The 15,045-nt window shown below is 48.3% G+C and overlaps 1 protein-coding gene across 6 annotated transcripts in view; it reads left to right on the top strand.

Moving 5' to 3' along the window:
* The window catches only part of OSCP1 (organic solute carrier partner 1), a 28,975-nt gene extending 17,595 nt beyond the window's left edge, over positions 1-11,380 (top strand). For 4 of the 6 annotated variants that reach the window (XM_034649389.1, XM_034649393.1, XM_034649385.1 and 1 more), the window contains 6 exons: positions 6,963-7,066; positions 7,543-7,671; positions 8,197-8,266; positions 9,650-9,789; positions 10,748-10,811; positions 11,031-11,380. In XM_034649389.1, coding sequence (XP_034505280.1) covers positions 6,963-7,066; positions 7,543-7,671; positions 8,197-8,266; positions 9,650-9,789; positions 10,748-10,811; positions 11,031-11,147 — 624 coding nt within the window. In that variant the 3' untranslated portion in view covers positions 11,148-11,380. Of the gene's footprint in view, positions 1-6,962; positions 7,067-7,469; positions 7,672-7,794; positions 7,942-8,196; positions 8,267-9,649; positions 9,790-10,747; positions 10,812-11,030 lie in introns of those variants that run through there. The other 2 variants (XR_004622382.1, XM_034649382.1) reach the window with 2 other exon arrangements.
* The last annotated feature ends 3,665 nt before the right edge of the window (positions 11,381-15,045 follow it).

The raw sequence follows: 15,045 nt of genomic DNA, 5'->3' as shown, positions 1-15,045 counted from the left end.
GCTCCCAACTGACGCTGCCTCCTGACTTTTTGGGGCCTACTCAGGACAACTCCACATCCAACTTTTAAAAACACATTGCTGAGCCTCTGAATGTGGGGCCTGTCTCTCTGGGACAGGACTTCGTTCCTCTGCATAACAACACACTACTAAGGAAAGGGTGGATGATAGGGCAAAACGCGCGGAGGCTCGGGAGTCAGACATCCTGGCGTCTGAATCCCAGCTCCCAACACAGCTCCATGACCTGTCTTGAGCCTTACCTTCTTCACGTGAAAACTGGACATGATGATGCCTAATTCCGAGCGTATAGCTGATGCGGCATGTGTAATGCGTGTGTGTGTACGGTATAGAGAGCTTCCTTCCAGAAACTGGTCACAGGGATTACCTCCTGGTTGTAGAGAACCACATGCAGGATGGGAATAGGACAGAGGCTTATGTTCCATTGTGTACCCTTTAAACCTTTTGAATCTTGTACTTGTGTAGGCATCACACATTCACACAATACAATTCAAAAAACAGAAGCAATAGGAAGCACTTAGGGCCTGATCGTTATTTCCCTTCTGTGGACCAGGGAAGACAAACAGATCTCAACTCGGAGGCCAATTTTATGTTTAACCCTCATGAATAATTTTGTTTGCTATGGATCAAGTAATAATAACACCAATATAAATTAAGATCTCTAATAGTCATTGATTAAAATAAAAAATATGAAAGTACAAATAAGATTAAGTTTTGTATTGCTTTAAAATATGGAAAACCCTGCATCAGATTCTTGTCAAAATGGTGCCAATTTGGACGTTGTTTTATGGACTGTAGTCATACAAGCTGCCATATTGCTTTCTCAGTTCTGACAAGATACAATTCATTATAATGAAAAGACACTCCTAATAATAAGTTTATAACAAAATCATTAAAATATATTAAACTACAAAATATATTAAGCTTTAATTGCTAAATAGGCAAGCAATGAAACATCAGAATGTTCATAAAGAAAAATAGGAATCACATATCCTGACAACATTCAGCCATGGCTCTGTGACACTTGGCTGGTCTTCTGAGTCTGGTCTTGAATGGTATTTCTGCTCAGCCACAATTTGTGATTGCCTCTGCAGATTTTCTCTGTTTTCAGAACAGCCTTGATAGTCTTTAGATTTGTCAGTAAAACCAACTAACTAGGGGTGCCTGGATGGCTCAGGCGGTTAAGCAGCTGCCTTCAGCTCAGGTCATGATCCCAGGGGTCCTGGGATTGAGCCCCACATCGGGCTCCCTGCTCTGTGGGAAGTCTGCTTCTCCCTCTGCCTCTGCCCCTTCTCCCTGCTTGTTCTCTCTCTCTCTCTCTCAAATAAATAAAATCTTAAAAAAAAAAAAAAAACTAACTGAATCAAGACAACACAGGTCTGATCTAACACTCCCTTGCTCACTGTTTAACCAAAGCAAATACAAAACGCCTCATCCTAATAGCCACAGCTTTCTGTGGTCTCAAGAAACAACCTGAAGTGGTCTGAATGTGCTCAAGGGCCTGACCTGCGCTGGGGCCTGGCCAGAGACTGCCTGAAGACCACTTCCACGTGGAACCCTGAGCAGTTCTTTACAACCATCCCAACCCCCAACCCCCTCCGCCCTCCAGAGTTCTTCCAGGGTTGCCTCCACAAGGGCAGCCGCCTCAGGTCGCCCACCCTGTCCTGTGCTCTCATTCCCATTCATGCTTCCTTCCCTTGTGGGCTTCCTGTTGTTTCAGTCGTCAGAAAACATCATTCCATCTTCTCCTCTTCGTAGAATGTTCCCTAATACCTCCCCTCCATGATCCACTCCACTTGGAAATATTTCATGCCTGTAAAACTCGTCAGGCTAACACATGTTTATAGAGTGCACTGTTTCCAGTGTTACAGATACATAGGTGAACACAACCGAGGCCCTGCCTTAACGAGGCTCTATGCTAGTAGAGACAGGGAGGATAAGTAAGTCATGTTCTTGTTCCGGTAACTTTAGAAAGATGGCAAGATAAGGTAAAGTTATAAAGGTCAACAGGGATGAGATATCGCGTGAGACCGGTGCTGTCCGATAGCACTTTCTGTGATGATGGAGAGGTTCTCTATCTGTGCTGTCCAATACGATAGTCACTGGCCACCTGGGGCTATTGAGCACTTGAAATATGGCTAGTGTCTGAGAAACCGAATTTTTAATTTAGCTTCATTTTATTTGTTTTGAAGATTTTATTTGTTTATTTGTCAGAGGGAGAGCGTGCACTAGCAGGGGGAGGGGCAGAGGGAGAAGCAGACTCCCCGCTGAGCAGGGAGCCCAATGCGGAACTTGATCCCAGGACCCTGAGATCATGACCTGGGCCGAAGGCAGATGCTTAACCGAATGAGCCACCCAGGTGCCTCTAATGTAGCTTAATTTTAATAGCCACACTTGACTAGTGGCTACTGTAGGGGACAGCACATGCTTAGATGACAGAGTTAGAGTTAAGTCAAGGGCAGGCTTTCTGAGGACAGACATTTTAGTTGAGAGTGTAACTAACAAAGATCTCAGGCAAGCACGTCTAAATGGAAGGGACAGCAAGTTCAAAGGCCCTGAGACGGAAAAAGCACGATGTGTTCCTTGGACAGAGAGGAAGCCAGTGTGAGTGAAGCCCGTCTAGGCAGGAGTGCTACAGTTCACAGGTGTAGTGTGCTGCGTGGGCTCTAATCAGACCAGACGCCAGTCATAACCAAACTAGTACCAACCAGCTCACTTAGCTTTATACCCTAGTGAGGAGTTTGTTCTAAGAGTAAAGAAAACACTTCAGGCCTCCTAAGGTGAGTGGTAACATGATCTGTTTTGTGTTCTGGAAGATGAACTGCATGGGACAAGGGTGGAGGTAAGACAGCAGTGAGGACACTATTGTAGAAATCTAGGTAGAAAGTGAAAGTTCTTGGCGTAGGTGCTGCCAGTGGGGCTAGTGAGAAGTCGTCACATCTGGGTATACCTTCAGAATTTGAACATGGGGAGGAAGGAAGAGAAGAGTGAAGAATGACTACTATGTTTTTGGCCTGAGTAGCTGCTGGTGTCGGGTGCCACTGAGAGGGGGAAGGACTGAGGGAAGTATATTTGGGTAGAAAAATTAATTAACTCTAAGTCTGATTTGCCTATTAGACATGCCAGTAGCAATGTCAAACAAGCAACTGCATATGCAAATCGAGAGCCCAGAGGAGAGATTATCAGCGTACACCATAGAGATGGCATTTGAAGGCTTCTGGCTCTTGATGGAGGCTGGTCATTCGCCCTCATCCACTGGTAGGGTGTGAGAAGCAGGGTCGGCATCCTGCCACCTGCCCCCTCGCTTTCAGATCATCATTCTCCTGCCCTCACCAACATGCCCCTCCTCTAGTGAGGCCAGACCAGCAACCACAGCACCGGGCAAAGCCCTGCACTCATCACTCACTGCTGAAGCTGCCCGCCAGGCCACCCCTCCGTGTTCCCGGGGCCTGCACATCCCTGGCTCCCTCACCTCCTGGCCCCCAGAGCCCTGCCACCACCCTGGGGAACGCAAATGCTCAGAGACACGCCTCATCCAGCCCTCTGGCCCCACAGCTCTGTAACCTTCATTTCCTCTTTCAGAAAGCCGTCAGGAACTCATTAGAGAAGGGGAAAAGGCAGCAAGGGCCTTACAGATGTTTGGTTTTAAAACAGAAGAGTGGTCTGTGCTACCTAAGAGAATCAGAAAAGTCAGGGCGCCTGGCCGGCTCAGTCGGTGGAGCATGCGACTCTTGATCTCTGGGTTGTGAGTTCAAGCCCCACGTTCGGTGTAGAGACTACTTAAATTTTAAAAAAAGAAAAAGAGGGGCGCCTGGGTGGCACAGCGGTTAAGCGTCTGCCTTCGGCTCAGGGCGTGATCCCGGCGTTATGGGATCGAGCCCCACGTCAGGCTCCTCTGCTGTGAGCCTGCTTCTTCCTCTCCCGCTCCCCCTGCTTGTGTTCCCTCTCTCGCTGGCTGTCTCTATCTCTGTCAAATAAATAAATAAAATCTTTAAAAAAAAATAAATAAATAAATAAATAAAAAAAGAAAAAAAGAAAAAGAAAACGAAAATNTCCCTCTCTCGCTGGCTGTCTCTATCTCTGTCAAATAAATAAATAAAATCTTTAAAAAAAAATAAATAAATAAATAAATAAAAAAAGAAAAAAAGAAAAAGAAAACGAAAATTCTTCATAGAGGATCTGATATCTTTTTTTAAAAACGGATTTTCACAGGCCCATGGGAAATCAGGAGAGGGGTTAACTGGACACGCAAGGGGGAGAACACCATCTCAATGAAGGCATGAGGCACGTAACCACCTGGTGTGTCTGGTGGTCCAGGGGGTGCAGAAGGCGGCAAGCGTCTGGGAGTGTCTGGAACGTAGGATTCAAGGAGGAACGTGCCTACAGAGAAGAACAAGGCCCAACTGGACGTTATCTGGCAGGCAATAGAGAGCCACTGAAGCAGGCGAGGGACATGGTCAGACAGAAGTTGAGGTGTCTCTTCAGCAGCCAATTGGAAGAGCGATCACAACCGCATGAGAGGGGAGGCAGGGAGGCCAGCTCGGAGGCACCCGCAGTGGCCAAGTCAGACATAACAAAGGTCTGCACTAGGGACTGGAGTGGAGAGAAGGGACCAGACACAAGGCGTGATCGCTGGAGAGGCAGGGCTTGACGACTGAATAGACATGGGAAGGTGGGGGTCAGGGGAGCTCAGATTGCTGGCTTGGTACCCTGGGGGCGTCATCTGCTACGACTGGGAACACCAGACGAGGATCAGGTTTGGGAAGGCAAATGGTGTGCCCTGTTCTGCACAGGGTGAGTTTGAGATGCACCCTGTGGAACCTGTAGGTGGACATGTGTAATAGGCAATGGGCTAGATGCATCAGGCACCCAGGGAAGAAGGCTAAGTGGGAGCCATCAGCGTGGAGGTGAACACTGGGAATAGACGGGATCAGCTGGGCGGGGGGGAGGGTGGAGTAAGAGGAGAAGGACAGGGGAGAGTCACACGTACAGCTGAGGGCCAGCAGAGGGGCTGGGCAAGCAGACAGACCCCACAGTCCCATCCAGCTAAGGGCAGGTTGTTGGGTCAAACACAGCTACACACTGGACTGAAGCATGTACATTCCAGACCTGCTGTGACATAGTCAACCTTGTTAGAATTAGGCTTCCAGGGGCGCCTGGGTGGCACAGCAGTTAAGCGTCTGCCTTTGGCTCAGGGCGTGATCCTGGCGTTATGGGATCGAGCCCCACATCAGGCTCCTCCGCTATGAGCCTGCTTCTTCCTCTCCCACTCCTCCTGCTTGTGTTCCCTCTCTCGCTGGCTGTCTCTATCTCTGTCGAATAAATAAATAAAATCTTTAAAAAAAAAAAAAAAGAATTAGGCTTCCAGAGGGTCTAGCACATATATATTCCCACTTCTGCAAATTTTCTTTCTCCATGCTCATGTTCACATCCCTTGGTCACAGAATCTCAAGGTTAAAAATTCCTTAACAGTCGTCCAGCCAAACCTTCCAATCAAACAGTTTATACATTCCCCCCAAAACATGCCTTGTGCCCTCCCACCTCTGCTTCTAAAATGTCTTCACACCCACCTTCCTCTAGGCCCAGCTCCAAGAACCCACAGTTACCCCTACCCCCATGCCTGTGGTCATTCTCTTCGGTGGGTTACTTAACTATGCATATGCTACCCAGCATCTCCCGCTTTATACTGTCCCTGTTTCCCATTTTATGCTTGGGTCCTGTGCCGGTTAGACTGAAATACTGAGAATAGTAGCTACCATGTATTGAGTACTCACTATCTGTGATAACTGCCTTTTCATTATCTGATTAAGCAGATAACACTCGCCCATTGAATAGATGCTGTTATTACCCCTAGTTTACCAAAGAGAAAACCAATGCATAGAAAGGTTGTGTAACTTACCCAAAACCCAGAGCCAAGGAGTGGCCCAGCTGGGGCATGAGCCAAGCCAGTCTGACAGCAGCGGGCCAAACTGCCAGCTTATGAGTTCTTACCGCTTCACATTGTCACTCATTTGCCCGCAACAGATGCTTACTTTTGATGATATTATAAATATAATCTTGTAGCATTTTAGAGTTTGAAGGGATCGTCAAATTTATCTCATTTTACAGATGAGGAAGCCAAGGTCCAATAAAACTGATTAACTGCTACAACCTTTACGGGATTTAATCTGACCCTGACCTTGACACAAAGGATGCAAACCAAGGGGGCCCCAGCGGGCTCAGTCGGTAGAGCGTGCGACTCTTGATCTCCGGGTTTTGAGCTTGAGGCCCACGTTGGATGTAGATATAGAGAGTACTTTAAAAAAAAAAAAAAGTACTATACAAACTAGGGAGTAGGAATAAGCATAATGTGGTGTTTTCAGTCACATAGAAAACCTTCAGACCCTAATGCCAACAGAAGCGACGTGCTCTGGCCCCTTCCCACCAGTCCAGCACATGGCCAAAAGATTGGGCTCCGGAGTCAGAAGCACAAGGGTTGAATCCTCAGTTCTGCCCCTTACGAGCTGGCTGGCCTTGAGAAAGCATCTCAACCTCGGGGCTGCCGATTCCTCATCTGTAAAATGGAGGCTCTGATAGCTCCAGCCTCACAGATGTCTGGGAAGTTCCACAGGGAACCAAGGAACGGGTGCGGAGTTAGTTTTGAATCCTGGCCCTGTCTCTTACTATTCTCTTCGGGCGAGTCACCTCAGTCTGGGAGCCTCAGCTTCCTCATCTCTAAAATGGGGGTAATACAGTTCACCTGGAAGACTTGCTATGCACTTCCGAAGAAGGTCTGTTTGTAACAACACCATAACTCTCCAGGGCCAGTCATGCTGAGTCTTTCTCTCTTGTTGTTATAAATTCACTAGGTAACATCCCCAAGCCATTATACATTTCCCATCCTGAGAGTGCTTGTGTCTAGGAAAATATACCAAGAAAAATGACAGTGAGTATATTTTTGTTTCCAGGTATCCATATTTCTAAAGGACAAAGTCCAGAATTCTAATGGTCGCTTTGTGTTGCCAGTGTCCGGGCCCGTTCCCTGGGGAACTGAAGTTCCTGGACTCATCAGGTGAATTCTCAACTGTAATTTTCAGACCAGCATTTGGGGTGCCAGGAAACCAACATGTGGGCCACCACAGAGAACGCGGCCCTGCTGGGTCCCCCCCTTCCTTCAGTAAAGCATGGCAGTGAGAAGGTCAGGTTCTCATCCCAGCTGTGCCACTGAGCAGACACCTGAGGCCAACCACCCAGTTCTTCAGGATTCACGTCCTCATCTATTAAATGATTGCTGTGAGAGTGAATAAGATAATAATGCTCTAAAGTGCTTCCACAGCACCCAGCACATAACATGTACTTGGTAACTAGTATTATTATTGCATTATTATTATTATTATTATTATTATTATTATTATTATTGCTTCAACCAGCATCTTTATCTTGAAAGAGTGCATGAATTCCTTTTTATCCCATAGTACAAAGAATAAAGAAGCCTCCAGGACTCCCCAAGCTTGGAGAACCTTCCATCATGTCATATTTGTATTGTAGAATGTTCAACGACAAAGGCAAAGAAGTGAAGAAGGTAGAGTTCAAGCACGGTGGGCACTATGTCACTGCACCAAAAGAAGGTTCTTTTGAACTTTATGGAGACCGAGTCCTGAAACTGGGAACCAATATGTAAGCAAATTCTCCCTCCCTGAATGAATGAACTCAAGTCCGAGGGAGGTCACTTCACTTAAAACACCAGCTTGACTTCCGCTATGAAAATCCCTGCTGACAAGTGAAATCACTTCCCCTCAGATACAGTGCATGCAGAGCCCTGACATTTTCAGAGGGCCCCCAACATTTCCAAACATAAGGCAACTCACCAGGCTGAAAAGATAAGTCATTGTAAATAGCCACGGAAGAGAACCAGCCCAAACCCATGTCGCAGTGGAGGTCAGAAAGGTGAGGCCTGCACATTGTGCTCACGCTGTTTGCAGTAATATACATTCCTTTGCCAGAAAAGCCATTTCCATGCAGGTTTGCGGGTATTTTTCTCTGGGAAAGCGTGAAATCTGAGTGGTTGACACCCACTGTACTCCCAGCACATTTTTGGATGCTTTTTAATGTCTCAAAAGTTGCTTGCTATATTTATGAGTTAGAAGGAAGTCAGTGTGAAAGGGCCGGACAATGTTTTCACGGTTTTCCATTGGTAACCAGGTACAGTATGAACCGGCCCGTGGAAACCCACACGTCTGGAGCATCCAAAAGCTTAGCTTCCCGGACACAGGTGAGCCGCTGCCTTCCTCCTTCACCTTCAGAGCTATTTCTCGACACAGAAATCTAGATGGGGAGGAGGGTGGAAACTCTAGACTTCAAAGCTAGCCAGCATTTCCCTTGGTGTTTGCAATCTTCTCAGTTCAGCCTCACAAGTACAAAGGTTTTTAATTGTAGTTTCTCATGAAAACTTCCAGTGATCTGACTAATTAGGTAATTTTAGGCTTGGCTCAACCACCATAATTAAGCTGGAACCACACACCAGGCCACGTGAAATAGCATCGTTCCAGTGCCACTGGGTCTGTGGTTGCTGAGTCCAGTACTCCTGTCTTCTGATCATTACAGCAACCCTTTTCAGCGCGACCCTATATAATGCCATGGTAGCTAAGTTCAAAACGGGGTTTTAGATTCTCTGAATTCCCTCTTTATAAATTCTCACAGAAGTAGCTACTAGCTAGCTCTAGGACAGATCAGGAAATACTCAGTTATTTGGCAAACAGTTACTGAACTGCTTCTATGGGCTGGGAACCCAGGGACACAAAGCTGGCTTAGAAGGAGAAATGGGCATGCAGATCAAGGTGTCAGTATAAGCAAAGGCACCAAGGGACAAAAGAGCAGAGTGGTATTTGGGGGAAGCAGGGAGGCCGTGTCTCTCCCACATGGCTAGATCTTAATGCAACTGAGGCAGGTGGCCAGAGATTCGCCTATACCAGGACAGTGGGTCCTGATTGCAAAGTGGCTTAAGCAATTTGGACTTCGCCATTTAGGCAAGAGGCGGAGGGGTCTGTCTCCACCGAGGTAGAAGTGAGAGAACTCTAGGTAACTGGCAGCAGAGTAACCCCCCCCCAAAAAAAAAGACAGCCAAAGAGGCACAGCAGGGGACTGGGTTAGAGGAGCGGGGCTTGGAAGGAGGGGAGAGGGTTGAGTGGGGCCAGACAGCAAGAGGAGGGAATGGATCCCGGGTGTGTTCACCACAGTCACCACCTGAGGGCAGTGTGGTAGCTCCTATGGAAGGAGTGCTGTTGGCCCTGGGCCGTTTGCTGAGGCTACTTGTAAAAGCCCAGGGAAGAAGATCGATGGAAGAGGAAGCAGTGTTCTTCTCCTTCAAGGAGGAAGGTCGTCTGAGGAGAATGGGGATGCCTAGGGCACTCCACTCATCTTGAAAGTGTGAGAATCTGGTTTGCTGCCTTGCTAAGAGTCCTTCTGCTTCTGATGTGGATTATTTCTGTTTGGGTTAAGCCTATTTTCTATGCTTTATTTGGACACAGTTCTTCCCAGGATAATTTAAACAGTTATTGTTCTGCCTGGTTCTATAATACCACCGCGGGTCTCTGGGGTCTCAGCAGGAAATGTGATCACCTTCATGTGGCCAAAAGTCATGCAATTGTTTCTGCAGGAAAGCATTGCTCCAAACCCTCTTGCTAAAGAAGAGCTGAATTTCTTGGCCAGGCTGATGGGAGGAATGGAGATTAAGAAACCCAGTGGCCCTGAGCCAGGATTCCGGTTGAATCTCTTCACCACCGATGAAGAGGAGGAGTACGTTTTAAAACCTGTTTCTTACAAGGCATATCTAAAAATCCTAAGTGTGATAAGAACCAAAAAATGGCCATTATAAACCAATAACACTTATAAATATAGACGTAAAGGTCACAGAGGAAAAACCAGCAAATTAAATAACCTAGTTAAAGAAGAATCCACCAGTATCAAATAGTCTGACCCTTCTGGATGCATTCAAGAAATAGTTCTAATGTTTTACTTAGCAAAACATAGCTGAACAAGAAGTGTTGGAAGTCAAGATAATCATAGTAAGAAAAATCTGTTAAGAAGCCAGACGGGAGTCAGGGCCTGATGTCTTTGGGATAAGGCAGTCTCCCGCAAAACCAAAAGGGAGGGTAATCCACCCAGAGTTCTACAGAGCTTTACAGTTCATAGAGCCCTTTCGCACCATTATCTCACGTGATCCTCCTTGCAACCAAATATTTGGGGTGGGGGTCACCTTCTATTTCCGTATCCATTGAACTAACTTCTGTGCACTTCTGTGTGACAAGTACTGTGGTAAGTGCCAGGGACACAAAGTTGGGAGCGTGAGACCCAGAGCCTGTCCTCAGGAGCTCGCAGGGTAGGAAGAGAACGTACCGGACACGAGTTATTTCAGGGCCGTGTCATAAATGCTCTAATGGAGGACACAGTGATTGACTTTGCTCCGGCAGATGGAGGGAGCTGGCATCTGGGCTTGGTCTTGGAGTTTGCCAAGCAGAGGAAGGGGAAAAAGCATTCTTGGCCCAGTTCAGTACATGCAAAGTCACAGAGACAGACAAGGGCTTGACTTTCTGGAGCATAGGGTGTACTGCTTGGGGAAAGGGCAGAAAGCTGAAGGGAAGTGGCAGAAGGCGAGGCAGAAAAAAACAGGCTGCCAAAGTATCAGATGCCAGTGTGCCACGCTGGCAGGGATACAACCCTAACCTTTGGCCCGTTTCTCTACCACCTCCTGCAGACAAGCAGCACTAACCAGGCCAGAAGAGTTATCCTATGAGGTTATCAACATACAAGCTACACAGGTGGGTGCAGGCGATGACACGGGCCAAGCATCAGTCCCTCCTCATCTCCTGCTGACCTGAACGTCCCAGGCCCTCCCTTCTCTCTCATCAGCATGTATCCAGAGTCCCTATTCTGACACGCATCACAGTGGTGGGACAAAAATTCAACACCATCTGCTCGGAGAAGCCACCATGCTGACACAGCCCCTTCTCGGCCTTGCCCTCTCACTTTTCCAATAGGACCAGCAAAGGAACGAGGAGCTGGCTCGCATCATGGGGGAGTTTGAGGTCACGGACCAGCCGAGGCAGAGCGCCAGCAAGGGGGACGATCTGCTCGCCATGATGGATGAGTTATAGCTGTGCCGGCCCGGCACACCCCCCCCGACCCCCCATGGGACAGGCTGCCTGATAAGGACCCTGGGGATGTCCCAGGGAGCACAGTGATGCTGCTAGTTTTCTCCCAAGTGAGCAGTTACCTCCCGTTCCCGTTTATGTTGTAACGAGCTACAAGTCTCCCTCAAGGAGCACCGTGTCTGGAAGACACACGCACACACGTTTTCAGCAAAATAGATTCTGGCTTTTAAATTGGACCTTTTCCATTTTCTTCTGGTTTTATGGCAACCATCCAAAAGCACCCTGAGCTGTAGGTTCAAGCGTCAGAGTCGCTGAGGGGGCGCTCCCGTTGCTGCATTCAATTGTGGCTTTCCTTTGGATACCTGCGGCCCACAGATGCCTGTCTGCGAATCATCGCGGAACTTCAGAGCTTCCTGGGAGGTACTCGGCCTTGTGAGTGAGTTTGAAATAGGTGGCAAAGGCGGTTGGGGCCGAGTTTAGACAGTCCTCCTCTGCCCGGCACCCTGGAAACTGTAACCTCAGAGGCTGAGTAAGCCAGGCCATGACAGGGAACACGCAGCTGGGCCCCACTCGGAGCAGGTGGGTGTCCGTTGTTCTCTGCACATCTCGATATCCGTATGTGGGGTGGGCTTATCCCACATGGAAATGCGTACCAAGGAAACGGTTTGCTTGATATGTACGCCTCACCCCCAGTGTCTTCCTCAGTCACTTAGTGTTCTTGCCTTCCAAAGATCCCCCAGCATGACGGGCCTTGACATCTACCTCCACTTCCTCCTCAGTGGCCAGGCAGAGCCTTAAGTGAGTGCAATACGTGGGAGCCACTTTCCCTTCCACAGGCCAGATGAGTTACTTCCCCTGGCAGGAGGCCAAGTCTAATAAGATCCACGTAAAACATCTCAGGCCAGGGCTGCCCTAATTGCTTTGGGAAGGAGCATTAGCCCTCCACCACATGCGCATCCTGGACGGAGTTACTGGCAGGCTCAGAGCCAGCCAGCATCTAGAGGTCAAGTCCATTGAGTCCCATGGAGGGAATATCCAGAATGGCAGAAGGCAAGAAACGGAGCTAAGCTGGTCATTGCCTGAGGTGGAGCCCACCACAGGGACCAATCGGGCCCCTCACGCCGTGGCAAGAGTGGAGGCAGATGTGGTTCTGGAATGTGAGGGCCAGGGAAGCTGCCCTTAGCCTGCCTAAGGCATAGTGTTTGGATACAGAAAGATAAATCACCAAATGAACTTACTTATGTTGCTTCCTACCGACGAGAGTTACACTTCTCACCTGCAGAACCCCGCAGAAGGTCTCTTAGAAAGGAGAAGCATATCGTGCCATAAGCTGCTTGTTACAGCTTACAAAGTACCCTCTGCTTTAGTCTCTTAGCCAGTCTGGCCACCAGCGGGGTGGCCTAAAAGGGTGACAGATGAAGGGAAAGGCTCTATCCTGTTCTGAGTTGGGCTCCCACCACGCTGCTACAAACCCAGACTTCACTGCCTGCTCCAAGCCTGTCCCAGGGCCTTGGAGGTGGGCCACCAGCTGCCAAGAAGCAGCCTCCTCCCTTCACCTATTCCAGAGCCATGTGGATGATTTCAAGAATGTCTGTTCCCTCAGTAAATAAACAAGATACAGATCTCTGGTAGGGCAGCCTTGTGATGAGGCAACCTTTGACTTTCATGTCTCTAGACTTGCACAGATATTGAGAAAAACAAGTTTACCTGCGTGGTGGTTGAGGGCATGCAGAGAAAGGAGGAAGGAGGAGGCAAAGAAAATGGAAGACAGGGATTGCTCTGGCAAGAATGTGGACTGGGTACTGATTGGGTACTAACAACGCATCAGCGTTCATTTAAAACCAGAGCCCCAGGTACGAGGGTGTCCTACCACAGTAACCAGTGCGCTTCAGGGGAAGGTGGCCCATCGTCAGAGTCAGGGTACTGGGCTCTGGCCCCAGCCCTGCCCTGAATTCACCATGGCCTCTTGGGCAGTCACTTTCACTCAGCCTCAGTTCCCTTATCGGGAAGAAAGAAAGAACTCATTCACTGGCTTAAAGCCGGCTCACCCAGATAGTGTTGAGTGTACAGATTGCTAGGTCCTGCCCCAGGTGGGAGCCGAGAACTGGGATTTATACCCGCGCTGCCCCCCACTCCATGCTTTGGGGGTAGATCTGCTCTCTTTCAGCTCTCCTGTGACTAACCTCTTCTCAGCTGAGTTTCAGACTGTTCCATTCCTGTTCATATAGTGTTGGCATGCCCTACGTATTATGGAAGGCAAAGTTCTAGAAAAGTCTTCTGAACTAAAGTTCTTTAATGGCTCCCAGAAGAAAGGTGTAAAAAGTAAGAGTGAAGGAGAAAAAGAAAAGGGGAAAAGGTGTATTTAGCACTCAGTTCTAAGAGGAAAGCCACCCCATCTAGTCCACATATGTATCTAGCAATTTTTTTTAAGATTTTATTTATTCATTCGACAGAGAGAGAGAGCACAAGCAGGGGGACCAGGAGAGGGAGAAGTAGGCTCCCCGCTGAGCAGAGAGCCCAATACAGGGCTCGAACCCAGGACTCCAGGATCATGACCCAAACCAAAGGCAGACGCCCAACGGACTGAGCCACCCAGGTGCCCCAGTATCTAGCAGTTCTTAAAGGTGAACTCACTTTTTCCACCCCCAGCATGGTAACCAGACCCCCGAGATCCCCAGGTCTAAACAGGAAATCAATCTCTCATCCACTTGCACCTGGTTTATTACTGGTTTATATCCGGGATAGAAGCCAACTTAAGCCACAGGAAACCACAGAAAGAGAAATGCAAACTTTAGAAAATATATCTATTTACCATAGTACCTAATCATAAAGACCCAAATTAAAGTCTGAAAACTAATACAACCTTTATTAACCTTCACTCCCCTATGCCCTGGGTAACTCCTCTTCGGCTGCCGAATTCCTGGGCAGCTGGCAGGAGAGGGAGTTAAAGGAAGTGTTTACCAGGGGTTGGATGAAGGAAGCCCCATCACAGCTGGATCTTCCCTCAGAGCTTTGTGACTTAGTGTGAAGTAAATTCTCAGATCATAACTAACCCTTTTCAAATGTCAAAATGCATTCCAAGGGCCAATGGAAATTACTCTGAATTATTTTATTAACACTTCCCCCCACTACACACACACACACCATTCTTTTTGTTTCTGGCCAGGGGTGCCTCTCCTGACAAAAAGAACATTACCTTCTCTGTCAGTTCCCCAAACGACGTGAAACCCCAGTTGTCATGGTGAAGCCACTCCACTAAGAGCTGGGGGCAGGCCCAGGACCCCTAAATCTGAGATGCGTGCATTTTCCTCAGATCACTCTGCCCTCTTTTGTCTTTATAGAACTCTCTTAACTTCCTTTTGAAATGTTGGGGCCATCATTTTTTTGGTTTCTCAAGGGGAAGTCATGGTGTCGGCCAAGGACCTTTGACACGGTTTTCTGGATGCCCTATCCTAAAGACCTCTCAGCTTCAGTTAGACTTTTTCATGTGCTTTCCTTCGTCTCTCCTCCCCACTTCAGCATATCTTTTATCTGTACCCTTCCTTCCCTCAGTCACACCCAGCCTTCTTTCTGCACCTCAGACGTGTATCTGAATGGCTGCTAAGGATGAACTCCCAGCCAAACTGCTCCCACCCACACCTTGGGCCTCTGCTTCTCCAGGTGGTCCTTGTTCCCCTGTTCACTCACCCGCACTCCAGGCTTCCTGGCCACCTCCCCTCCCCCTCCTCTAGCTCCTGTCACTACACAGATCCTTCTCCCTTCTCTTCCAGCCCCGACTCTGAGATTCTGCCCCATGCAATGGCCTGCTCTCCTCCCCTTTAACCTGAGCCTTTGGAAGGCTCTTCTTGGCCCTGCTAAACTCCATTTTCTTCCAAAAACTCTCTCTGCTTTTGGCCACAGT

The sequence above is a fragment of the Ailuropoda melanoleuca genome, chromosome 2, assembly GCF_002007445.2.
Source record: "Ailuropoda melanoleuca isolate Jingjing chromosome 2, ASM200744v2, whole genome shotgun sequence".
In the NCBI taxonomy this organism is placed as follows: domain Eukaryota; kingdom Metazoa; phylum Chordata; class Mammalia; order Carnivora; family Ursidae; genus Ailuropoda; species Ailuropoda melanoleuca.
This window is presented reverse-complemented; position numbering and strand designations above follow the sequence as displayed.